This window comes from Drosophila takahashii, chromosome 2R, assembly GCF_030179915.1.
Source record: "Drosophila takahashii strain IR98-3 E-12201 chromosome 2R, DtakHiC1v2, whole genome shotgun sequence".
In the NCBI taxonomy this organism is placed as follows: domain Eukaryota; kingdom Metazoa; phylum Arthropoda; class Insecta; order Diptera; family Drosophilidae; genus Drosophila; species Drosophila takahashii.
Genome location: NC_091679.1, coordinates 34,542,745 through 34,569,250, shown reverse-complemented (window position 1 = coordinate 34,569,250; position 26,506 = coordinate 34,542,745). Strand labels below are relative to the sequence as shown.

Genomic DNA, 26,506 nt, shown 5'->3' with positions numbered 1-26,506 from the left:
TTGCCGATAATTAAATCAACGACTGTAAAGTGTTGCTCTTTGTATACGTATACCAACTGAATTTAATGAGGGGATTGCCATTTCCACCTTTCATGAACGTGTGGGAACAAAGTGTGTTATTTATTCTAAGAAAAAGGAAATTCATAAAGGGATTCATCTTAAATGATTTTCAAATACAATTCTAATGTCCTTTTGCTTAAAGGAAATCTGCGAAACGCCCTACAAAGGATTAAAGGAACACATGGCCAACAGCAATTGTGCGTTTTTTGTTCTCCCATTATTATTTCTTAATCCTTGTGCTGTCAATGCCCTTTTGACAGTTTTTACACCAATGACAGATTGGTAAACCTTACTGTTCAGGAGCATACGTATTGTGTTTTCTTTTAATGAACTTATAATTGTGAATGAATCAAAATTGTAATAATTTTGTTTAATATTGTTAGTAGTAACAAATAATTTCTGTCTTATTTCTTAATGCGTGGCCTACGAAATGTTTGATTCTTTGTCTCTACACACAAATGGTGTGCAAAAAATGCATAAATTGTGCGTAAATGGAGTGTCATACGACGTCCAGCTCGATCAATAAATTCAAATTGGACCGCCAATCGTGTCAACTATCGATTCATCGCCAAAATAAATCGATAAGCTTGGGTACAGTGTGACCGCTTATAGCAAGGACAGTGTATTTCGCATGGCCAGCTGGTATATTTTTTACAGCGTGTTCTGGCGCACGTTGGAAGTAAATTCTAATTTCAATTTAAAATATAAACAGAATGGAGTCAGATGGCAATGCGAAACGCAAGCGACCCAAAAAGAAGGGCAATCGCTTCATGCGGAACGCCAAGGGATTCGCCAAGCAGGGGATATTCGGCCGGGGCACACACATCGACGATGAGCAGTTCAGCTACTTCATTAACATTCTGGACGCCATGAAGGTGGGATTCGAGGACGTGGAGGAGCGAGGTGAGTGGTGGTGATGGCCTCTCCTGACCAGTACCTTCATCAACTATCCTCTCCCGCAGTCAACATGGCCAACAATGTGTTCGAGCAGACCCACGACCAGGAGATCCACCTGGCCTCCAATCAGATCGTTTCCAAGGCTCTGGAATCGCTGGTGGGTTTCGTAGACGACGTCCAGTTGGAGCGATTCTTCAGCAAGTTTGGCGAAAGCTTACGCCCCCTTTGTTCCGATCGTTTCGCCTCGCACGTCCTGCAGAAAATGCTGGAGATTGCCTTCCTGCGGGGAGTGGGCAAGTCAGCTGTCCAGGAAACCAGCGATGCAGCTAGTGCCAACAAGCGGGCCAAGCCGGATGCCGCCCAGGTGGAGGAGGAGTACAACCTGGAGGCGGAATTCAGCGAAGATCACCGCGAGAAGTGCCGGCAGTTCGTGCTGCGCATCTCCAAGTTCATGCTGAACAACCTGGAGGACTTTGTGTGGGACACCTGCGCCAGCCACATCATGCGCACGGCCATTCTGTGCCTGGTGGGCATGCATGTGCCCAAGATCGCCTTCGAGAAGGGCGGCACTGAGATCGCCAAGCACAGGAAGTTGTACTCGGTGCCGGATGAGTGGCAGGAGGTGATGAAGGAGTTCCCCCAGCGATTGGAGATGTGGCCCCAGTTCACGGACTTTCCCTACCAAGAGCACTCTTCCAGCCTGCTGGGCATCATCTGTTTGGCTTTGAGTGTGGCGGACAAAAGTCTGCTCAAGCATTTTGCCAAGAAAATCTTAACAGTCGGGCTGTTGAAGCCAAATGAAGGTGACGAGGAGAAAAAGGACTTGGACGTCAAGATAGAGATCAAGGACGAAGAGGATGAGGAGAACGCTGAGAAGAAGCCAACAGATCCCAACTTACCGAAGGTCTTCCATCATCAGACCTCTGTTATTCTGTTAGAAACTATTTTGAGTGTGGCGGGAGCCAAACTGCTGACCCAGCTGTATGCCATGCTCTTCTGCAACCGCATCGGCTATTTAGCTCGGCAGCAGGGAACGAACTTTTCTGTCCAGCGTCTCCTGCAGCACATCAAGGAGGTCTCGGACTTCGAGGCCGTCTTCACCGAACTCCAGCCGCACGTGGAGGAGCTGCTCAAGATGGGTTACACCGGCGTGGTGTCCGGACTGAGTGCAGCCTGTCTGCGACTGGGCACCAAGCAAGCTCAGATGATAGCCGCCCTGCAGAGTGCTCTGCATGTCAGCGGCGACAAGGAAAAATCCAAGCTCTTCTTCAACTGCCTGGTGAAACTGAAGCCTTTTGAAGTGCTTGGCAGCGATGAGTCGGGATTCGTTCATCTCCACGGGTCGCTCATCGCCCAACACGTGCTGCAGTTCAACAAGCCCATCTTCCTGGTCAACTGCATCCTCGATCTGCCCGCCACCCAGCTGGCTCAGGTCTTCAACACGCCCAATGGCTCGCACATCGTGGACGCCTTCATGCAGAGCAAGTTCATAGGGGAGAAATCCAGGGAGCGTCTGATCCGCCAGCTGGATGGCTTCTACGTGGACTTGGCCATCACTCGACATGGCTCCCGCGTCTTCGAACAATGCTTCAATGCCTCCCAGGAGGCGCAGAAGCTGCGCATGGCCAAGGAGCTTTTCGCCAAGGCAAACATGCTGAAGGGATCGCCGCATGGAAGGATAATCTACACAAAATACCGCCTGGATACATATAAGCTTTCGCCCAGCCAGTGGCAGGAGAGCTTGTCCAAGCACCTGGACGCAGAGCAGCCAAAGGAGGCGAAGCGGAAAACGGCCAAGACAGCCGCCGAAGCTTTCAAGGATATACTTAGCTAGTATCTAGACTGTGTATACTAATAAATATTGTTAAATCTGAATTTGATCGATATATATTAGATCATTCTGATTCCGTAATTAAGTTGTGTAATTTTCCAGCAAGTCAATTAATGCTATCACACCCTTATCAGCTTAAGTATAAGAGGCTAAAGCGGACTCAAACTCAGTTGTATTGCGACTGCCTGAGCTTAGACATGTGGCTGCTGCGCGGAGCGTTTGTCTGTGGACTTCTGGCCATGGCCTCGGCCTTTGGAGATGAGGCAATTTTCGAGGACGAGGACATCTATAACCAGGCGCTGCCACCAGTTCCCCACACGGGCATCACGGTGCCCGGAACCAAGTGGTGCGGACCGGGCAACACGGCAGCAAACCACGAAGATCTTGGAAGAGAGCGTGAGACGGACAAGTGCTGTCGGGATCACGACCATTGCGACGATATTATCGAGTCGCATGCTGCACTCCACGGACTGCCGGTCAACACAGACTGGTTTCCCATGTAAGTGGAGGCTCCTTCGAAATCCCTTATCGATTTTGTACACTTTTTGACCTTCATCATCCGATTTAGTCTGAAGTGCACCTGCGAGCAGCAGTTTATCAATTGCCTGCAAGCCGTGAATAGCCTCACCTCCAACACACTGGGACGAATTTACTATGGCAGCAGGAGCAGGTGCTTCGCCAACGGATATCCCACCACCGGATGCAAGCAGTACCAGGAGGGAACCTTCCGCAAGCGCTGCATCCGCTATCAGGTGGACAAGAGCAAGGCCAAGGTCTGGCAGTTCTACGACATGCCCTTCTTCACGCTCCCAGCGAAGACGGGCTGACCCCACAACGAAGATTTGTAGACGATACTGTTATCAATATCATACTATCAATATTTTACATGTCATTTAAAATTAATTACTACCTGATTATCAAGACAAATATTAGGTAAATTTGTAAGGATTTTAAATAAAGACCGACCATTAATCGTTAATTTATGTCAATTAATTTTTACTATAATATAATTTAATTATTACAGACAAAAGTATAGAATTTTCTTAAGCTAACTAGTTGGAACCGTTTTAAAACGTTTTCTAAACTTTTCAAAAATATATTCATAAAAATCTTTATAATTTTAATTGGGCAAACTTCTTTATTTTACAAATTGATTACACAAAACTCTCACCTTCATAAATCTAATCCTGTTCAGTTTCAATTTCAGTCAATTCTGTTTGTAAACAAAAAAAAATTTAAGAACTTAAAATAAAAACCCGACCGTTAAGCCCTAATTTATAAATCAACTAATTTAAAGTTGGAATCGTTTTAAAAAAAAGTTTTCCAAACTTTTCAAAAATAGATTCATAAAAATATTTTTAATTTTACTAAGTTTAGGTTTATTTTACAAATTGATTACACAAAACTCGCACCTTCATAAACCTAATCTTGTTCAGTTTCAATTTCAGTCGCTTCTGTTTGTAAACAATCATAGCCTTATCGCCCGAGGTCGGAGTTCAATCTCAGGAGTCCTCCTCACTGCCGCTGACATGTGTGTAGAGTGCCAAATCGTAGAACTGCCAGCGCTGCGACTGACCTTCGTCCACTCGGTAGCTGAGACAGCGGGTCTCGAAGAAGTCGGTCTGCTTCTCCCGGCAGGAAACGATGGGGTGTCCGTAGCCAAAGCACACGTCCTTGGTGCTGAAGTAGATCCTGCCGAGCGCCAGGGAGTGACCGTTGCGCAGGGCGGTGAGGCAGCTTCGGAAGGCGGCCTCGCAGGTGCAGGAGAATCTGCGGAATCCCACATTTATTAAGCCAAAGCTTCGGCTAAGTGATTCACTCTTACATGGGAAAAATGCCCTCGTTCTTCAGGCCAAAGGCTTCCTCTTGCGCCGGAATCTTCTCCTCGCAGTTGTCGTGCGCCCGACAGCACATGTCCACCTCCCGCTCGGTGCCGAGGTCGTCATAGCTGGTGGCTATGTTTCCGGGCCCACACCACTTGGTTCCCGGCACGGTTATGCTCAATCCCACGGCCACATGGCTGACACAGATCAGCGCCAGAAGAGCCGAAAGAAAGGCGGTATAGGAAGTCATTGCTCACGAGAAAAAGGCTGACAGACGACTGATTCAAGGGGATTTCCGCAGAGAAGAAATTCGGTATGGTTATTTAATCACTACGCCGTCGTTTGAGCTGCGATTGAACATTGAATACTGATTACGCTTAATGCTCTCGCAATGAGATTAGACATTTAGGTGTAATAAATACTAGATACAATTGGACACTTACAAACAGATAGACAGATAAGTACAAGTGGCTCGGGCTGTGGCCCTAGTTAAAGCTCAGCGGTTAATACAAGGCAAGTAGACACTAAATACGAGTACGATTGGGTGTCCGAGGAACCTCTAAACATTTCTCAAGAACACCCACAATTAAATAAAACTTAAATGATATAGAAACCCCTCCCTGATCATCTATGCCTCGCTCTTCTGCCGGTTCTGCATGACCTGCCGCAGCTGGGGGAACGTGCTCTTCGTCTGCGCCGGATGCAGGCGGGCGCACAGCGAGGTGAAGGGCTCGTAGAGGGAGGGCCGCTCCATGGCGTTCACCGTGTAGTGCTTGATGCGCTCCCGCTGGCACCAGATGTTGGCCCGGTCCATCACCTTCTCCACGGGATTGGGAGCTGCCCTGGCACGCACATTGGCCAGCACGATGACAGGGATCTCCTTCTTCTCCTTGTGCTTCTCGATGTCCGTCTTGATGTCGGCCAGCATGTCCAGGCTGCGCGGATCCATGGGATCGTAGACCAGGACAAAGGCGTCCGGAAACTGGAGGTAGTGGCGCGGCAGCTGCTGCTGCTCGCCCTGCAGACCGGCGGTGTCGTAGATGCGCAGGGTCTCGCGGGCTCCTCCCCTGCCCGTGTCCACACTGGCCACGTAGATGTCCTCGATGGTGGGATGGAGTTCCTGCAATACAAATTTGGATAGTGATGATGATGATGAGCAACCATTTTTTGCTGGAGCCGCCCACTCACCGTTTCCGGATTGACGTGGCCGTAGACCAGCTGCTCAATCAGCGCCGTCTTGCCCACGCCCTTCATGCCGCACACCAGCACTTTGCCGACCTTGCCGATCTTGGCATTAAGCATTGTTCCTGCAGGAGAAATGGGGGGCCACAAAAAATAAACAAAACTTTCTTTTTGGCTGTTCGTTAGTGTGACCAAGTGCCACCAACGAAATATGAATGCTGCGTACGGCTTATCGATTGAAATAAAATCGCGCTTAATTTGAATTTGTTCAGAAAATTTCAAATTATAGGGGGATTCCCTAAACTGTTGAATTGCTGAATTGTTGAAAATTCAACAAAAAATTTCAGCGATTAAGGGAACGACCCAAAATGGTTCCTGTTGAATTTTCAAACAGCTGTTATTTGTTGAAAAGTTTCACGGAACTTAAAACATGTCAGATTTGATGTATTATTGCTAATTTCTGCCTAAAATTGTTACCAGGTTAAAAATAACCACAAACATGCTTCCTAAGTTGATTTTAAAATAAATAATGCGTACTGGTGATACTAAAATGTTACAGAGTGGCCACGACTTTTAACAAAAGGTGACAACTCTGGCTTTTCAGCAATTCAACACAATTTTCAACAGCCCCGAGGCTGATGAATTGCTGAAATTTTTGAAAGTTGACTTTGTATGGAACAGCTGATTAACAGCTGACCAAAATTCAACAATTCAGCAATTCAACAGTATAGGGAATCCCCCTTATATTTCATCCTCTTTTGAATAACTGAAAATAGTCCTGAATCTTGAATATTTATTTAAGAGTATCACTCTATATAAGACAACCAATATAATCTTGCTAATTATAATACAATGAGTTTTATGTACATTGTTATTGGATATATTTTAGAAGCCGACAAAAAAAACGAATTCTTTATACGGTTTTAGTACTACTATCTACCATAAATAGTTCTGGATCGTTAGGATCCCACCACAACAATAAGAAGAAGTCTAATTTTAAGGATAGTCATTTTGTTCTTTGGTATCATTGGACATTTATTCCTGTTAAATAGAAATCTTACAACTTATTCTTAATCCTAATTCTCAGTATTTAGCCTACACCGAATTCTCAAAATTCAAATTTTGTTCCGGCTGCAACTCTGTTGCACTTTTAACTGAGTGTAATTTGTTCTATATTAGCACTGTGTGATGGCAATAGATTGCGGTTAGGACCAGCGCAATTGGTATCTCAGTTTGCGAAGGTGTATCCTCGTCTTGAAGACAACATCCCACAAGGGACTGCTGATCCCATAGCCGAGGGTTTGGTGCGAGAAATGATGGTGCTGGTGATATCGCTTCATGTGCACAAAGGCACGCGTGGTTGGATTTCCGTAGTGTAGATAGTAGTGGATCATGTCGTAGCACAGATAACCGGTCAAAGCTCCGGAAAGGACCACTCGCGGATTCAAGAGGATGAAGCTGAGCGGCATGTATATAATCGTGGCGAGCAGTGCTCCCGGAAGAGGCGGAAACACCAAGCGCATCGGATCGAAGGGCACCTTGTGGTGAAGTCCATGGATCATGAAATGAAAGGTGCAAATCCATCTTCCGCTATTGCTGCTCAGTTTGACGTGGAACACCCAGCGGTGGAGTGTGTACTCCAGGAAGGTCCACAGGAGCACTCCAAACAAAAAGTAGCCGACGAACGACGTGAGCTGGAAGATAATGGTTTACTTAGAAGAGCTTATAAAAGATTAAAGATTCAAGTAGCTGCTCACCTGATTCTTATCCTGCCAGCTGCTGGCGAGCTCTTCCCACGCACACCGGATGATGACTGGAATCCAGAACAGGGGCACCAACCACCACGGCGTCTTCGTGCACATCTCCAAGTACCAAGGACCAAAGAGTCGCAGTGGCCTGTCCACCGGCTTGTGCACCCACTCATCGTAGCAATCCGTCATGTTGGCGATCTGAGGAAGCATTGCCTTGGACCAGTCCACCAAGTGCTGGAATTTAATTTAAGAGTTTAAAAAATGGTAATTTATAGAAACTGGAATATACATTTAAAAAAACACTTTTTCTAATAGATTTTAAAAAGTACTCCCAAATACCGATGTACGTCAAAATAGCATCGACCAGTTAGCAACGAAAGTGGAACGGTGGAATGTGGAACACTGGGGCCATTTTTAATTTTTAATTTTCTCGCTATTTGGGGGCTGAATTGAAAAATGTTTGATGCAAAATTGTTTAGAATTAAAATATCTATCGATCTATATAGGTTGGGGCCAAATCCGAGGTCTGCAAGTTTTTCAAAAATGCATTTAAAAAATTGGGTATCCACCATTTGGTTAACTGCTCCCCTCACAGAGGTTGTGCCAATATGCACGCTAAACCAGGTTATTAGGCGTTAATTCAAGCTTCTTGTCTGAAAGTTTCATCAAAATCAAACCCACAGATTTTGAGTAAAACGCCTAACAGTGAACCAACCTCGGATTTTTCCCATACAAAAAAGGTGGCCAAAAATTAATTTGTCTGGGGCTCTACTCATAGAGGTTGTGCCAACATGCACGGTAAATGGGCAGATTGGGGATCCTCCTAAGAACGTTTTGTGAAAATTTCATGAAAATTAAACCCACAGTTTTCGAGAAAATTGATTTACAGTGTGCGGGTTAAATGGTCAAATTTTGAAATTGGCCGCTTCCCGCTGACTGCGCCAGCGAGACCACCTTACAGCCATGACATCAACCATGTTAATATCCATACATTTTCTATGCAAACTTTAAGTAATTAATACAGCTCTCACAGAGGTTGTGCCAACTTGCACGGTATATCAGTAGAAGGGGCATAATTATAAGTAATTTCTTTCTTAATTTCAGCGAAATCAAACCCACAGATTTTGAGAAATTTAAGTCATTTCAATTATGGTTTTTTTCCACGCGGTCACACTGAGACAGCGTGCGGAGCCATGACATAAACCATCAATCTATGCAAACTTTAAATAATTAATACAGCTCTCACAGAGGTTGTGCCAACTTGCACGGTATATCAGTAGAAGGGGCATCATTATAAGTAATTTCTTTCTTAATTTCAGCGAAATCAAACCCACAGATTTCGAGAAATTCAAGTCATTTCAATTATGGTTTTTTTCCACGCGGTCACACTGAGACAGCGTGCGGAGCCATGACATAAACCATCAATCTATGCAAACTTTAAATAATTAATACAGCTCTCACAGAGGTTGTGCCAACTTGCGCGGTATATCAGTAGAAGGGGCATCATTATAAGTTCTTTCTTTCTTAATTTCAGCGAAATCAAACCCACAGATTTCGAGAAATTCAAGTCATTTCAATTATGGTTTTTTTCCACGCGGTCACACTGAGACAGCGTGCGGAGCCATGACATAAACCATCAATCTATGCAAACTTTAAATAATTAATACAGCTCTCACAGAGGTTGTGCCAACTTGCACGGTATATCAGTAGAAGGGGCATCATTATAAGTAATTTCTTTCTTAATTTCAGCGAAATCAAACCCACAGATTTCGAGAAATTCAAGTCATTTCAATTATGGTTTTTTTCCACGCGGTCACACTGAGACAGCGTGCGGAGCCATGACATAAACCATCAATCTATGCAAACTTTAAATAATTAATACAGCTCTCACAGAGGTTGTGCCAACTTGCGCGGTATATCAGTAGAAGGGGCATCATTATAAGTTCTTTCTTTCTTAATTTCAGCGAAATCAAACCCACAGATTTCGAGAAATTCAAGTCATTTCAATTATGGTTTTTTTCCACGCGGTCACACTGAGACAGCGTGCGGAGCCATGACATAAACCATCAATCTATGCAAACTTTAAATAATTAATACAGCTCTCACAGAGGTTGTGCCAACTTGCACGGTATATCAGTAGAAGGGGCATCATTATAAGTAATTTCTTTCTTAATTTCAGCGAAATCAAACCCACAGATTTCGAGAAATTCAAGTCATTTCAATTATGGTTTTTTTCCACGCGGTCACACTGAGACAGCGTGCGGAGCCATGACATAAACCATCAATCTATGCAAACTTTAAATAATTAATACAGCTCTCACAGAGGTTGTGCCAACTTGCGCGGTATATCAGTAGAAGGGGCATCATTATAAGTAATTTCTTTCTTAATTTCAGCGAAATCAAACCCACAGATTTCGAGAAATTCAAGTCATTTCAATTATGGTTTTTTTCCACGCGGTCACACTGAGACAGCGTGCGGAGCCATGACATAAACCATCAATCTATGCAAACTTTAAATAATTAATACAGCTCTCACAGAGGTTGTGCCAACTTGCACGGTATATCAGTAGAAGGGGCATCATTATAAGTAATTTCTTTCTTAATTTCAGCGAAATCAAACCCACAGATTTCGAGAAATTCAAGTCATTTCAATTATGGTTTTTTTCCACGCGGTCACACTGAGACAGCGTGCGAAGCCATGACATAAACCATCAATCTATGCAAACTTTAAATAATTAATACAGCTCTCACAGAGGTTGTGCCAACTTGCACGGTATATCAGTAGAAGGGGCATCATTATAAGTTCTTTCTTTTTTAATTTCAGCGAAATCAAACCCACAGATTTCGAGAAATTCAAGTCATTTCAATTATGGTTTTTTTCCACGCGGTCACACAGAGAAAGCGTGCGGAGCCATGACATAAACCATCAATCTATGCAAACTTTAAATAATTAATACAGCTCTCACAGAGGTTGTGCCAACTTGCACGGTATATCAGTAGAAGGGGCATTATTATAAGTAATTTCTTTCTTAATTTCAGCGAAATCAAACCCACAGATTTCGAGAAATTCAAGTCATTTCAATTATGGTTTTTTTCCACGCGGTCACACTGAGACAGCGTGCGGAGCCATGACATAAACCATCAATCTATGCAAACTTTAAATAATTAATACAGCTCTCACAGAGGTTGTGCCAACTTGCACGGTATATCAGTAGAAGGGGCATCATTATAAGTAATTTCTTTCTTAATTTCAGCGAAATCAAACCCACAGATTTCGAGAAATTCAAGTCATTTCAATTATGGTTTTTTTCCACGCGGTCACACTGAGACAGCGTGCGGTGCCATGACATAAACCATCAATCTATGCAAACTTTAAATAATTAATACAGCTCTCACAGAGGTTGTGCCAACTTGCACGGTATATCAGTAGAAGGGGCATCATTATAAGTAATTTCTTTCTTAATTTCAGCGAAATCAAACCCACAGATTTCGAGAAATTCAAGTAATTCAAACTAGTGTTTTCACACTATCCAGCCAGCGAGACAGAGTGCGAAGCCATGACATAAACCAAAATCTAGGTATTTATACGATATATCGGCAATTGAGCCAATTGGCAACTGTTTGGCGCCCAATATCGAAAATAAATATATTTTTATAGCGAATTTTCAATTCATATGTATGAACCACATAATTGGACTTGCCCTCCTGATTATTTTGATACATAATTCATCCAAATCGATCTAGTGGCTTGGTAGAAATTAACAGTTTACTGATTTTGGAAAAATATAATAATTTCTTTGTTGCGATTGCGGGCTTTACTTTCAAAGTAACAGGGAATGTTTTCTGCAGTATTGAAACTTTTTGCGATTTGTTATTATTATGAAATTATTATATTTTTCCAAAATCAGTAAACTGTTAATTTCTACCAAGCCACTAGATCGATTTGGATGAATTATGTATCTGTGGGTTTGATTTCGCTGAAATTAAGAAAGAAATTACTTTTAATAATGCCCCTTCTACTGATATACCGTGCAAGTTGGCACAACCTCTGTGAGAGCTGTATTAATTATTTAAAGTTTGCATAGATTGATGGTTTATGTCATGGCTCCGCACGCTTTCTCAGTGTGACCGCGTGGAAAAAAACCATAATTGAAATGACTTGAATTTCTCGAAATCTGTGGGTTTGATTTCGCTGAAATTAAAAAAGAAAGAACTTATAATGATGCCCCTTCTACTGATATACCGTGCAAGTTGGCACAACCTCTGTGAGAGCTGTATTAATTATTTAAAGTTTGCATAGATTGATGGTTTATGTCATGGCTCCGCACGCTGTCTCAGTGTGACCGCGTGGAAAAAAAACCATAATTGAAATGACTTGAATTTCTCGAAATCTGTGGGTTTGATTTCGCTGAAATTAAGAAAGAAATTACTTATAATGATGCCCCTTCTACTGATATACCGTGCAAGTTGGCACAACCTCTGTGAGAGCTGTATTAATTATTTAAAGTTTGCATAGATTGATGGTTTATGTCATGGCTCCGCACGCTGTCTCAGTGTGACCGCGTGGAAAAAAACCATAATTGAAATGACTTGAATTTCTCGAAATCTGTGGGTTTGATTTCGCTGAAATTAAGAAAGAAATTACTTATAATGATGCCCCTTCTACTGATATACCGCGCAAGTTGGCACAACCTCTGTGAGAGCTGTATTAATTATTTAAAGTTTGCATAGATTGATGGTTTATGTCATGGCTCCGCACGCTGTCTCAGTGTGACCGCGTGGAAAACAACCATAATTGAAATGACTTGAATTTCTCGAAATCTGTGGGTTTGATTTCGCTGAAATTAAGAAAGAAATTACTTATAATGATGCCCCTTCTACTGATATACCGTGCAAGTTGGCACAACCTCTGTGAGAGCTGTATTAATTATTTAAAGTTTGCATAGATTGATGGTTTATGTCATGGCTCCGCACGCTGTCTCAGTGTGACCGCGTGGAAAAAAACCATAATTGAAATGACTTGAATTTCTCGAAATCTGTGGGTTTGATTTCGCTGAAATTAAGAAAGAAATTACTTATAATTATGCCCCTTCTACTGATATACCGTGCAAGTTGGCACAACCTCTGTGAGAGCTGTATTAATTACTTAAAGTTTGCATAGAAAATGTATGGATATTAACATGGTTGATGTCATGGCTGTAAGGTGGTCTCGCTGGCGCAGTCAGCGGGAAGCGGCCAATTTCAAAATTTGACCATTTAACCCGCACACTGTAAATCAATTTTCTCGAAAACTGTGGGTTTAATTTTCATGAAATTTTCACAAAACGTTCTTAGGAGGATCCCCAATCTGCCCATTTACCGTGCATGTTGGCACAACCTCTATGAGTGGAGCCCCAGACAAATTAATTTTTGGCCCCCTTTTTTGTATGGGAAAAATCCGAGGTTGGTTCACTGTTAGGCGTTTTACTCAAAATCTGTGGGTTTGATTTTGATGAAACTTTCAGACAAGAAGCTTGAATTAACGCCTAATAACCTGGTTTAGCGTGCATATTGGCACAACCTCTGTGAGGGGAGCAGTTAACCAAATGGTGGATACCCAATTTTTTAAATGCATTTTTGAAACACTTGCAGACCTCGGATTTGGCCCCAACCTATATAGATCGATAGATATTTTAATTCTAAACAATTTTGCATCAAACATTTTTCAATTCAGCCCCCAAATAGCGAGAAAATTAAAAATTAAAAATGGCCCCAGTGTTCCACATTCCACCGTTCCACTTTCGTTGCTAACTGGTCGACGCTATTTTGACGTACATCAAATACCGTTAATACTTTTAGGTGTGACCAGTTGCAACTGCCAACCCCAATAACGATACCCATTCGCTGTGATCGGGTATCGATAAGCAGGTACAATCACAAGCAGCTGGTTCAAAATTGTCATTCAAACCTGTCCTGTACTTCACACACAACAACGCAGTTTCCACTCGCCCCGTAGTCGAGAGCAGATTTGTAGAATTCCAGACGCCTAGCTGTTAGTCCGGAGCTGGTGGACCATGTCGAATACCTCAGTTCGCCCGATTCCCACTCTGAAGGGCATCTTTTCGGTGCCGCGTAAGATATCTTTTCCTAACAGCCAACCGGCCATGGCAACCAGTGGCTAATTTGTTTTGGCCTCCGTTCCCACAGGCGTCACGCAGTCCCGTAACTTTCTCAAGGAAAACAAGGTGAGCCTGCGCTCGCTGGAGAAGACCACCAGCCAGAAGTTGGCCGCCAAGGAGCCGGTGCGTCCGAAATGGATGCCTCCGTTGCGACGCACTGCCTCCGAAGTGAGGGAGTCGAAGGCGGAGAAACCACAGGCCAAGGGAAAGCCTGGACCACAGAACTCGCTGCAGAACACGCGCAGCAACTCGCGTTCCCAGCATCAATTGGCGGTGGCCATTCCCGCGGATGGAGAACGCTTCGATGGCCTGGAGGAGCGGGATCCCCTTCTATATGACCCCTCAGAGGAATTTGAGCCAGACAACTTCTTGGAGCCCTCATCCGACCCGTCTTCGGATCGCTGCCAATCCTGCGGCACCAATCGCAGCTCCACCAGCATCGGCATTCAGACCGAGGACATAACTGACGAACTGTATCTCACAAATGCACTAAAAAGGTGGGATTCCTGTGACAACACTATAAGAGGTATCTAAAGAGCTTGTCTATTCCTCAGATGCAACTTCGATAGTCGTTCTATAATGGAGGATACACGCACAAAGTACGAAGATAACTATAACCCAATGCGCTATGAAGACGAGAAGGATTTGGAACAGTTGCCGCTTTCAGCGCGCTCGAACGGCTCGAAACAAAGCCGCTTCCACATGTCCGAAATGGAGGCAATGCCCATGGCCGAGACTGAGCCAATAAACTACGGAGGATCCGACGATGAGGCGCCACTCAGTGCTCGCAGTCGCTTCACAACGGCCTCCAATGTCACCACCATCACTTCAAAGTCAAAGCGTCGTGAGCACAAACTGGGATGTAAGTGTATTTCCTGATCCTAAAGAAGTCATACTTAAAAAGTTATGAACCAACTCGATTTTTAAAAAGAGTTTTTTGATCAAACCTACGAAGTTTTTCTCCTATCGCAATAATCACTATAGACTACCATCCTATTTAAACACTACCATCCTATTAAAACCACAAAACATTTTTGTTTTAAATATTCTTTCAAATCATTTACAAAAACTCAAAAATTTCAAAAAAAAAATGTTCTGTTTTAAACACATTATAAAAATTAAAAGATCTACCTGATTTGCTAATAAAAATGTAACTTTAAAGTTTAGTTCCATTATATAAAATCATACATATAAAAATAGGAATACCAACTATTTCCATGTAATTAAAAGATATCTCACTAAACTAAACAATAAGCGAGCTTAAGGCCTTTTGCTGCTATAGCTCCAAAATAAAACCACTGTTAGTTTATAGTTTTTAACTATAAGTTAGCATTAGATAATAATAATAATAATAATAATAATAATAAAATATATCGACAGCTCGGGATGAGGTTCGCCTGCCGCGTTACTTGGAGAAACAGAAGCGCGAAAAGGCCGTGGCCAAGCAACTGGCTGATTCGCAGGATCCCGACTGCCCACGTGGACATGTGTTGCTAAGCGATCAGGATCGATTGACTCATTTGACCAATGCCAAGAAACGTGAGTTAAAGTAATTATTACAATTAAGAAACTTGTTAAAACCATTCATTTTTTACAGGCTTCGATCAGCTTGTCAATGAGCTAAATCACATGCCCATGACCGCGCAGACTTTGCGGGTGCAAAACCGCAAGGCGGAGATCGACAAGGAGTTGACCATCGTTGAGGAGGACATTCGCATTTATTCCAAGGCAAAGGTCTTTGTGCCGGCCAACAAGTCGCGCCAATTGTAGCTCCCCAATTCTTGAAGCATTCCATCAACCGACTGACTGACAAGGAACTAGGATTTTCAAAACACAAGTGTTCCTTTCCAAAGCATGCCTTATGTTAATTATATATTTTCTAGCTGAGCTGTAGATCGCAAAAAGGCCCCAAAAAAGGGCTGCCCAGCTCAATGAGCGATCCTATCAGCCAGCAACTAGAGTTACAGATTAAAAGCCGCTCATATAACTTACCTCCATGCTCTCGTCCACCTGGTTGTTGTTCTTGTCCTCGGTTTCCCTCGTCCGCTGTCGTAGGTCTGCATCTCCGTTCTGAAGCTCAGCTTCTTTGTGGCTTGTCTTGGTTTTTCGAGAGTCCTCCGGTTCGATCTTGTACTCCCTCATCAGGTACATGGCTGCATCCGAATGTGGCGGAGCCTTCAGGAAGCGAGCAGTCATGTCCCCGCTATTGAGACCCTTCAAAGTGTTTATGCCGCCCGGATGCTTGTGCATAAACCTGGACAGATCGTAATAATGCTGGCGATACTTCACTATGAACTTCTCGTTCGCCTCCGCTTCCTTGTGGGTATCCATCTCGATGGGCTTCGATTTGGCAACTGCAATGCAATAATCAATCGGATAAGACTTCGTTGTTCCTTTGCGAGCATATTATAGTAACAGATTATCTTCTAAATTAATTACTTTGCGTGTCTAGCGGCAACACGATTTTATATTGGTTAACGTCCTATTGTCTGTATCAGACACGGTCAATTAAATAGACAATGCACATGGATTATTTTTATCAATGCACTCAAAGTTCAGAAGGTCTCTTCTGGGGGTAGTGGATAATTTGTAACTTAGGGCAAATAAAAATTCTCTGCAGAATGAATCACGCCCAGAACAACCTTTAAGTATGAAAGTTTTTTCTGAACTGAATCTGAAATAAGGTCGCTAGACGTCAAGGACCATTATAATGTTCCAGATAAGCCTTTCTCTTAAAACATTGTGGAACTGATTAAAAACCCATTACTTATCCGAATGTGATGACGTTATCGGATTGCAATTTAATAATCAAAATATTGTAAAATATAAAAATAAAGAAATAGAGATCTGAAACCAGGAGCACTTATAAGTTAATGAAAAATCGGGAATATTTGACCGAACTGTTCTGATAACAGATCTACAAAGTTTGTTGGCTTTAAATTCGACTGAATTAATAGGAAGAAATAATAAAGTAAATCAAGCGTTTTCAATTTGAAATAGCAGCCCCTTGGGACCTAATTTCCTTTCCCTTTTGTCGCCTTATTTCCTTGATGTCTTATAGCAAACAGTCTTGTAGTCATAAATATTTCAATTTCTTCTGGATGATTTTTTTTTCGTCATATTAACGAAATAGTTTAACATTATGATGATCATAAAATGTCTAAAAAAAAATGTCATAAAAAATATCAATTGCTGAATCTATAATAACGTAATCTATCGACATCGAAATCACTTTGCGTTAAAAAAATTTACACCTATGCGACATACTTAAAATTCACTTTAGTCCAAACCTTTTTTAAACTTAGTTCAGAAAATAAAAATTAAAGAAATTTTTATTGAACTTTATTAAAAAAATTGTAATTTTTAAATTTCTAGATTGGTCTGGGAAAGGCTTTATCACTGCCATGCTTGCAGCACATTTGTTTAATTGTTCGGTAATCGATGTAATTACAGGGATTAGGTCAAACCAATTGCATGTCGGAACTGCAACCTGCAGTGCAATGTAGAAATTGCATTTCACCCATATATTTCAAGTGAACTTGGCATTCCCCGAGTGCACCAGATGTTATTTTCCGCAGATGGATGCCAATATGGGATCCGCACAAACATTTCCATTCTTTGCGGGCCAGGGACTTTGCCTTCTGTCTACGCGCCAAGTTGAGCGTCGCCATTCCAGCGACGATGTTGCTCCGTCTATATAGTAATATAGTTTCTACTTATCGTTGCTGATAGGAGAGCCTGTAAGCGCGGGGATTTGGTATGGACGAGTGGGAGTAGACGGGTCGTTTGTCAAAGTCGCAAGTGGTAAGTCCCAAATCGGGGTGCACCGATACTGGGTGGAGCGGCAGGTGCTGTGACTCAACCCCGGGTTTTGGGGGCTGCGTCACATTGATTAATAGTGCTGTCTATCTGACACCTATGCGGATAGGGATAGGCCGGGCATATTCATATATTATCTGCCCGTCCTCTTGTCTGCTCGCAGATATTCTAACACCCATGGACAAACCATTGACGGATAGATCAAACGAAGCCTTCCACTCGTGTTTACACGCGGTTAATGGGTTTTGGTTCGTGGAGTGATAATGGGAACCATCCGGCATTATCTATCCGGGTTAGCTGTGCCCTGGAAACCTGTCGGTACCCAGCGGTCAGGGTGGGTCGAGGGTGGTATCTTATCACTGGCGATGACAAAATATTGAAGAATGCCTGCATAATAATAGTTTACTATCTTAACTTAAGTTCGGTAACATTTTGCACTTTTTCGGGGCCATCTAGTACGTACATATAAGCTACCCTGGCAATTTGCATAATTTTAGAGTCTCTTAGCACGGGATTATTTATTTACCGAAGACGCACTGCTGCTCAGAATAAAGTACTAGCTTCTAGACCGGATTCCAAATTGGCAGCGGAGCCTCGGACCGCACGCAATGCAACGCAACTAACGACTGAACTATGGCCCACCCACCCAACACACATCCGTAGAGCCGTAGCGCCGACGCCGACTGCGCAGCTCAGTGCTATCTTCTGGCCTCTAGCCGCTAGTCTACCTAGCTCTACCTCCTAGCCTCTAACCACTAGCCGTTGGCGCTCCTGACACTGCCACAAAATAAGCCGACCACGCAGTCCGCAGACGATAAGCTAAACCAAGAAGCCTAGGCTGTAACAGTTCTAGTTCCATGGAAGAGCTCTCTCCGGAGAGAGAGACTGCCGGTTCATGCTTACCGGCTTTCTGCGGCCGAAATGTACCGAACTCTTATCTACCGATATGCTAGACAATATAGCTCGCTATCGCGGCGTGTTCTAATTTTGCTAAACAATCCTGACGTAGATCTCGATAACGATAATCGAGCGGGCGGATAACTATTTGGGTAGTCATTATCAGGATTCTAATAGCCACACAAGTAAATGAGTCACCACGGGTTAGAGCTGTGATTTTGGAAATTCGAAATGACTCACCTACGAAAACCCTCCTCTGATCGTTAGGAAGATTAAGTGATAAGTTACTTATCATTGGATTGAAGTTCTTTTTGAGGTTCAGGTTAAGGTGTACTTTGTGCAAAGAATAACCTAAAAGGAATCAAGTGACCAATAATAGATTTTTAGACACCACAATATGACTTATATTTCACAAAATCATTAGTCATTTACTAAAACGGAAAAACTTTTTTTTTATTACCTATTCATTATATTTCTTATAAAAATTAAAACGTGAGCTCCTCAAAGTGACTTCTTTCCGGAATTGTAATATCTGCTATATTAATCAATAATCAGTTAAAACAGTTTAACACAACATTTGCAAATTGTACCATCTAAAAATGTATCTTATAGCTCCCACTTAGTTGATCGACATTTTAGCAAGTATCATATGGCTTTATGTAAACAGTTTCCCCTTGTTTGGAAGGTCTCAATCTCACATTTAAAGAAGTCGATTAGTGGTTAACAGTAGGAGTTTGGTAAGCCGCAAGACCGTCATATGTTTCTTTGAGCTCCAAAGGGGAATTTGTAGGGCATCTCTTTGGGTTGGAAAACCGCGTAGCAACCCAGTTATTGTATTTATCTACTTATCTACCGGCTAGATGCACTAAGATAAAATTGAAGTATACATCAATACTTGAGTATATAATAATCGTATTCACGCCACACAAGTTCTTAGAAAGTGTTTAGCCTAGAGAAAATTTCTGTTGCACAGTCCCGCCTTTGAGTGGGAAAAGTCAGAAATGTCAGTCTGTGCCAACAACTTGGCGTTAAGGGGCCAAGCCAAGCCCTGCGGCAACCAATCATTACCTATCGCAAGGGACTCTAACGGAGAATAAACTTAATTATATGTGCATCAATATCGGCTTAATCGAAGGGGAATCGAATTGATTGAGTTGACTGCGCTAGGTCGCTACGAAAAGGCTCAAACGCGTTGAGCAGGAACTAATTACTCTCCAATGTGCCAAAGATATCAATATCAATCATGTGGGGCAACATACAATACTGGTAAGTCCAATTAAGCAATAGAGGATAAACCACCCAACCCAGTTTTGAAGGATGATTTGTTTGGGTTCAGTGAAACATAAATTTATATTATCAGAACATACTCGGAGGTGATACGATGTATCTTCGAAGGGTAAAAGCAGGTTAAGGATATAAAGAGGTATATATAGTTGATTCCTTCCCAAATCGAAAAGTAACTTAAGCAAATCGGACAGTCTAGTCTATTGCATTTTCAATTGAGTAAGAAAGATCAGTTTCTATGTAAGGTTTCCAACAAAAACTAATCAATTTGTAAACATTTTTTTAAAGGCATTTCCTTCACTGAAAAATTTATTGCAATTATGTAAAAGTTGTATATTTCGTGGGGCTATTGTGGTGATATTGTAACAATCTAAGATACGACACAGATTATATATCTACGATAGGGATCCAATAAATTTCGATATCGCAGCAGATGGACGAATAAAAAGTTTATTGAGACCCCATTTCATATTCTCAAAGTGGTTATCATATTTATATGGACTATATATGGTGATGTGCTCGTGACAAAGTTTCCCACTGTCGTCATCACAAAGAACAAACTTTTGTAGCATACTGTATGGCTGCTTTTAGTTTCTGCAGTGCTTCTCAAACTGTTCTGATAACTTATAGAAGTAAGAGCCGTTTTCTCGTCCGTTTGTTAAATTTGTTAACTAATACCTTGAAACCAGTTAACTTATTGACTGTTTTAAACAGTAAAAAACAGTGTAGTAATAAATCAGTGCATGATTTAGATGGCTTTCTTTTCTTGTAATAACTCTTTAGAAAGTTATGCCAATATAAAATCGAACTGATCTAATTAATTCTGAAAAAATGTATAATAAACTCTGTACTCTAGGCACTTCTAATCACTTTTTTGGAAAGTAATATATTGTAATATACTGGGATATGGGACCGTTCTGGGATCTTCTTTTTCAAGTGGTTTACTAATTCTTGATATAAAAATAAGTAAGTAGAACTACAAGTCTCCGAAACAAAAGAACCCCCATTTTAATTTGTTTTAAAGTAGCTCCGTTAAAATTATTGTCGATCCTGCGCCAAAGCTAAGAAACAATAAGAAATAAATACTTTGTTTGTGAGACACAGACAACAGTCCGTTAGGCCTTTTTGTATTTTAACGTTTGAATTAGTAATAATAGCTTAACTCTAGTTTGTAATTTATATCCAATTAAAACCATATATATTCAAATTATATAATTCCGATGGGAAATCCATTGCCAGGATCACGATTCAGTGGCCATTGCCATTGGTGGCCAGCTTGGCGGATCCGTTGGTGTGTCCATTGGCATGGAGCTTCTTGCCATTGGTGGCTGATTCCACGGCACAAGGTTGGCCCACGGTCTTCACCCGCTTTACAGGCGGCTCATTCGTGATGGTGGCGAAGTCGAACTGTGGATGTAGAGGGGTTTAAGGATCTCTAATGACTGGTATTTGGACATTTTCGACTTACCCGCTGCTCCAGGGTCATGTGGGAGATGGGCGGCAGTCCGATGCAGCCGCGCAGGATGTTCTCGATGGCGGCGCGCTGGCGGAAGAGCGAGTTGACCACCTGGGAGCCCTGCGGCACTAGAGGCGCCTTGCACAGGTAGCTTAGCAGTGAGAGGACTGGCTTGAAGGGCACCCACGGTGCGGATTCGTTCTCACCACTGCGCAGCTGGATGCGAGTGCTCAGCTCGCCCAGGATCACCAGGTCCAGGATCAGGGGAGTGGCAAGCAGTGAGTCCTCGCAGGTGTTGTGGATCACCAGGGTATTGTGGCCGCCCATCATGATCTCCGATGTATACTCGTCCATGGCCCGCTTGCTATCGCCCACATAGGGCACGTACTTGATCACCACCACATGGTCGGGGTGCTCATCGGGTTTGTACAGCAGCTTGTTGGAGGCCACCATGTCGTCGACCACGTTGCTCTTGGAGATCTTTCGGCGGAAAGGGGAATTTAATGATTTGACGGTAGTCAAAGGAATTTAATGGACACTTACCTCCTTGGAGCGGAACTGCTGGGGAGCGGACAAGTTCTTTCCATCGTTGTTGCCCAGATGATTGTAGCTGGCAATCGAAACTGGTTTAATACCAGCTCCCACCAGGAAGTCCACCAGCACGCTCTTGATCTTCGTCTGTCCCGACTTGAAGTCATCGCCGGCAATGAAGACCTGCTTCTCCTCGGCCAACTGGATGAGTCCGGGCACAAAGGTGTTCTGCGGAGAGCCATTGATGTAGGTGCACTGCGGAATGGAATGGGAATAATATAGGGATTAAACTCTTTGAACTTATAATTCAACCGTTACTCGTAGAGTAAAAGGGGATATTGTATTCGTGCAAAAGTATCTAACAGCTAGAAAGAACCCTTCAGTACCAGATGTCACTTTTCCCTCAGTAATCACCAAAGGAAAACCCGAGGACAGGTCATCTGTACTCGAGGACGCACCGAGGACGCCACATAGAGAAAATTGTATGGGAGTTCCGCTTTTTCCTCTAGTACAACAACAAATTATAAGACAAGGAAAGAGAGCGCAATATATAAATACCGACTGCTCTGCTGACGTCGACAGCGGCCGAGCGTTTGGCCTAAGGAATTGTCCCCGATATGGGACGCCAGAACTGAAGGGAAGCGTTTCCGACCCCATAAGGCATATGTATTCTTGATCAGGGTCACTATCCGATTCGATATAGCCATGTCCGTTTGTCCGTCTGTCTGTCTGTCCATCTTTGTGAATGCTAAGATCTCGGAAAATACATAAGCTAGAAGGTTGAGATTTCCCACACAGATTCTTTGGCTTCCTACGCAGCGCAAGTTTGTTTAAGCCGATTAAAAGATTTTAAAAATGTATAAATGCAAATTTATAGTGTTTATAAATACCTATCGAAATGTAGAAGACATTTTTCAAATCGGACCATTCATTAAAAAGTTATGCGCAATCAAAGTTTTTTTATATATCCATCTTTAGCTGAGTGACGGGTATTAGATAGTCGGGACACCAACCCGACTATAGCGTTCTCTCTTGTTATAATTAAACTCACCCCCTCGGCAATGCTGGCCATGGCGAAGATCGTGGAGGGCGACACCTCCGAGTTGTTGGCCTTCAGAGACGCCAGGAGCTCCTGGCTGGTGGTGTTCAGTCCCGCCTGGACATCGGAGAACCGCTCAGTGTTGGCGGTCCACAGGACGATGACCGAATCGACGCCACTGCTCTGGCGGAAGTCACGAATGTCCTGGCGGATCTGCTCGTACTGCTCCAGTCGAGTTCCACGGATTACGTTGTCGGCCCGATCCGACTGGTTGGCCGCAATGAAGTCCGGATCGTAGATGGACGGACGAGGCTGTATCTGGGCGAGCTTATCGTAGATCTGATCCTGCAGAGCAACGTCCAGGACCTCGGCCCTGCGCATAGCATCGCCCAAATGGAGCCCACTGATGTCCCAGCCATCGACGACAATGTTGTCGGGCTCCACCATGGGCAGCAGGTCCTTCATGGGCACATAGACGTCGCCGCCAGCCTCATCGGATCCGATGAAGACGGTGGAGGCCTGGGTGATGGAGCCGAACCAGTTGGCCTCCTGGATGCCCGTCCGCTTGCGCCACTTCAGCTGGCGGCGATTGGCCTCCAGGGCGGCGGTCAGGGTGGAGCCGTTGTTGCCGCCCCATCCCACCAGCATCACGCCCAGCTTGGGCACCTGGCGACCTGTCCGTATCTTCAGCGCCGTCGTCTGGGGGTGCACCTGCAAAGATCGATCGATCGGAGATTAGGGACTCGATTAGCCTGGCACAACCACAACCCGTTTGGTCTTATTATAGGTCCGGCCACCTTATCGCCATACCATATCGTGCCACCCCAGTCAGGTAGCCAAGTAGCCGCATAAATTATGATCGCGTGATTTCTGCGAAGCGAACCTGATATCAATACCTCTCTATTGGAGGGGGAATATCTGTGATTAGGAGCTCTTGGCAACAGGTGGCTACGATCAGATAGATTATAAATCAATAATAATCATTAATTAGTTTTAATTGTAATTCCCAAGTCTTTAATAAAAAATAGTAAAATCTACACACAAAAAAATGTTCTTGGTAAAATTGACCAACAAAGATAGTTACGTAACTATTAAAATAGTTACGTGTATTTTGTTTTTGCTTTGGGTGTGTGTCTTTGGTAATTGTGTGTATTTTGTTGTTGTGGAATAACTATTTAGTAAATAGTATTTACTTAGTAGAATTGACAATTTTGCTTGTTGGGGCCTGTTTGACAATTATTACAGTTGATTTTACCAAGTTTTTTTTGTGTGTATGTGTAAAACAGAAATTATATCGTAGAAAAGAAGCTAGTAAAAGGGAAACAGACATTCACTATGCCTATTTCGAATTAAATTGATTTTCACAATGAATGCGAATAAAATGTAGATTATAAAAATTAGTTATTAAAATTAACAGGTATTGTAATAGGTATCATTAGGTCTTATAAGGCATAACACGTTTTTTGGCTCTTGTTTATTTTAGCAGTTCTTGCTCGATTTCTGCCGAGTCAACGTGCTCTTTGATTTGAACCACAAATAAAAGCTGATGAATAAGTAATGATAATGATGATGATGATTGCATTAATAATTTGGGAACGTGTTGGTCCAAAGTCCGCGAATAAGTTGTCCAAAAGCCGGCCGGCGAAATTATCACTGGCAGAAGAGGGAAGGAAAGGACAGGAGGCTCGCTCTTTAGCCGGCTAAGAGAGCGGACTTCTCTTTGGGCGGCCCTCTCTCTCTCTTTGTGGACATCGTCTGACAGTGACCTTGAGGCGCAGCAAGTGTCTGTGCGTGGGTGGGGTGTGGGTGGTAGTAGGGAGGGATGTAAACAGAGCACGTACCGCAACCACAATCACTTGGAAATGGGCTATCGTGTTTCGATTTGGGTCTACTTGCCATCCCTATTTGTTTAGGTGCCATTCGATGGACGGCAAAGGCGCCTGCGCACAGAATCACGCCACCCGCTGTCCGAAATATGGAAATGATGACGAGATATCAGCCGCATTTATCGACAGCTGTTTTCCCGAATAATCAATAAGCTGTAACTGTAACGCTTCGTGTAAGTGAGTAAGGCGCCGCCCCCGCTTATCGCTATTTTTATCTGCTGCGAATCGGGGAGTGGTCCCTTGGGAGTTCGGGAATTCCGCACTGTTCGGTCCTTGGCTAGGTAATGGAAAATTCCGCTGTCCCTACACCCAGAAAAGTGATTTATTGAACTTTGTTTGTCTTAAATATCGTTGTTTGGCATAAATATTACTAAGTATAATAACAAGTTGGACCAAAATACATAAGTCGCACTTAACTTGTTTTTAGAGTAAACTATACACTGATATTATTCCAGAGGTAAAATAATTAATTGATAACAAGCGTTCTTCATCCGTCCGTATTATTACTATTAACGAAATAGATTTTTAAATGTTTTTAATTAAGATCAAACGGTTTGAAGATTATTTGCCCTTGGTGAGAAGTATAATCCCATTATTAATCGAACAAATTAAAGAAATGTAAAAAAAATTTAACAAAGAAGATATTACAAAATCAGAAATCTCATAAATCTATTTGTTAAGAACGAGAAAAAATTAAATAACACTTAAAAATTTTAATTTTGGCATTTTACTTTGTTAGGGAAGACGTATAAGTGTTTAAAATTTTCAGACTCTAATAATTAAAATATTTAAGCAAGAAAATTTGGATACATTATTAATTACATTATACATTATAAATTAATTAATTAATTAATTTGGCCATTATTAATTAATTTTAGCACCCCAGGTCAGGCATAATGTTCTCTGAGTGCTGGCAAGTGCGCATTTGCGCGGGAGAGCAAATCCCGCCTGTTGGAAAAGTTCAATGTGAAGGTCAGCGCGGCAGCCGGAAAATGGGCTTTTCGCACCCAGTTCTAGATATATTTTAACCGAATTGGTTGATGATCTCTAACAACTGCTGGAGTAACCACTTGGTAACGAGACTCACCTGGAGCTGTCCATCGGCGGAACGCTTCACATGCGACGTCTGGTAATCGTAGTCGGTTGTGATAAATTCATCATCCAACTGCACTTTCGGGGAGATGACTTCCAGCGTTGAGTTGTTGGTGGGCTTCATTCTCGGTTTTTTGCTAACACTCTCTTTTTGTCAATTAGCGCGTTTTAATGTATTTCGCTGGGGAACTTGATTCTGGAGACTGCGTTGTGGTCGAGGCAAAAGTTCGCGGCGAATGACTCGGTTGAGTGGAAAGTGGGCCGCTTTTATAGCCTCCCGGCTGGCGAAAACACACTCTCTTCTTTCGACTCATACAATACACTCTCCCTAACGCTCTGCGGCGCACTTAAGGGAACCAGACGATATCGGAAATTTTCCGGCATGCGTGGGATTTTTCAATCAGCTCCGCTGAGTCCTTCTGTCCATCTCTCTTGCTCGTCGTAGATCGTAGTTCACCTATTTCCATAATTTGTTGAGTTCCCAATTGAGTTTAAATTCAAGGGAATGGTTAAGTCACGGAAAATTTCCGCCTGCTCTTAATTTGCTAAAAACTAATTTTATTATGAACATGGCCTTTGCAATTTACCATTAAATTTTAAATTAATCCTGGCTTAAAACATTTTCTTTCATTTTTCCGGAATCTAAATAGGTGAATCCTATAATTTTTATTAGGGCTGATAAGATTCAAACACTCAGGACCGAAAGCTCTATCCCTTTTAATTTTACCAATTACATAAGCTTGTTTTGTGATCTCGATATGATTATAACGACTTTGTCTTGTAAAGAATTATACCCATAT

General features: G+C 42.7%; 7 protein-coding genes across 7 annotated transcripts; 3 read left to right on the top strand and 4 right to left on the bottom strand.

Moving 5' to 3' along the window:
- Positions 1 to 685: 685 nt before the first annotated feature.
- LOC108060747 (nucleolar protein 9) lies at positions 686 to 2,850 on the top strand. The gene is made up of 2 exons (XM_017146585.3): positions 686 to 963; positions 1,023 to 2,850. The coding sequence occupies exons 1-2, from the start codon at positions 774 to 776 to the stop codon at positions 2,789 to 2,791; spliced, it is 1,959 nt and encodes a 652-aa protein (XP_017002074.2). The 5' UTR covers positions 686 to 773; the 3' UTR covers positions 2,792 to 2,850.
- A 106-nt stretch (positions 2,851 to 2,956) lies between these two features.
- Positions 2,957 to 3,772, top strand: sPLA2 (secretory Phospholipase A2). The gene is made up of 2 exons (XM_017146609.3): positions 2,957 to 3,287; positions 3,357 to 3,772. Exons 1-2 carry the CDS (start codon positions 2,986 to 2,988, stop codon positions 3,613 to 3,615), a joined length of 561 nt encoding a protein of 186 aa, XP_017002098.2. The 5' UTR covers positions 2,957 to 2,985; the 3' UTR covers positions 3,616 to 3,772.
- Positions 3,773 to 4,210: 438 nt separating this feature from the next.
- LOC108060768 (phospholipase A2 large subunit) lies at positions 4,211 to 4,864 on the bottom strand. The gene is made up of 2 exons (XM_017146625.3): positions 4,614 to 4,864; positions 4,211 to 4,558 (listed from the first exon to the last, which is right to left on the bottom strand). The coding sequence occupies exons 1-2, from the start codon at positions 4,859 to 4,861 to the stop codon at positions 4,291 to 4,293; spliced, it is 516 nt and encodes a 171-aa protein (XP_017002114.2). The 5' UTR covers positions 4,862 to 4,864; the 3' UTR covers positions 4,211 to 4,290.
- A 29-nt stretch (positions 4,865 to 4,893) lies between these two features.
- On the bottom strand, positions 4,894 to 5,983 carry kappaB-Ras (NFKB inhibitor interacting Ras like 1). Its single transcript, XM_017146597.3, has 2 exons — positions 5,800 to 5,983; positions 4,894 to 5,731 (listed from the first exon to the last, which is right to left on the bottom strand). Exons 1-2 carry the CDS (start codon positions 5,911 to 5,913, stop codon positions 5,240 to 5,242), a joined length of 606 nt encoding a protein of 201 aa, XP_017002086.3. The 5' UTR covers positions 5,914 to 5,983; the 3' UTR covers positions 4,894 to 5,239.
- Positions 5,984 to 6,816: 833 nt separating this feature from the next.
- Positions 6,817 to 18,182, bottom strand: Fa2h (Fatty acid 2-hydroxylase). Its single transcript, XM_017146862.3, has 4 exons — positions 18,048 to 18,182; positions 15,695 to 16,056; positions 7,551 to 7,778; positions 6,817 to 7,487 (listed from the first exon to the last, which is right to left on the bottom strand). Exons 2-4 carry the CDS (start codon positions 16,031 to 16,033, stop codon positions 6,999 to 7,001), a joined length of 1,056 nt encoding a protein of 351 aa, XP_017002351.3. The 5' UTR covers positions 16,034 to 16,056; positions 18,048 to 18,182; the 3' UTR covers positions 6,817 to 6,998.
- Positions 13,475 to 15,693, top strand: LOC108060908 (uncharacterized). Its single transcript, XM_017146849.3, has 5 exons — positions 13,475 to 13,655; positions 13,731 to 14,199; positions 14,257 to 14,564; positions 15,083 to 15,241; positions 15,300 to 15,693. The coding sequence occupies exons 1-5, from the start codon at positions 13,598 to 13,600 to the stop codon at positions 15,470 to 15,472; spliced, it is 1,167 nt and encodes a 388-aa protein (XP_017002338.3). The 5' UTR covers positions 13,475 to 13,597; the 3' UTR covers positions 15,473 to 15,693.
- A 2,603-nt stretch (positions 18,183 to 20,785) lies between the features above and the next one.
- Inos (Inositol-3-phosphate synthase) lies at positions 20,786 to 25,954 on the bottom strand. Its single transcript, XM_017146897.3, has 5 exons — positions 25,702 to 25,954; positions 22,741 to 23,439; positions 21,702 to 21,944; positions 21,171 to 21,638; positions 20,786 to 21,109 (listed from the first exon to the last, which is right to left on the bottom strand). Exons 1-5 carry the CDS (start codon positions 25,828 to 25,830, stop codon positions 20,951 to 20,953), a joined length of 1,698 nt encoding a protein of 565 aa, XP_017002386.3. The 5' UTR covers positions 25,831 to 25,954; the 3' UTR covers positions 20,786 to 20,950.
- Positions 25,955 to 26,506: the final 552 nt, after the last annotated feature.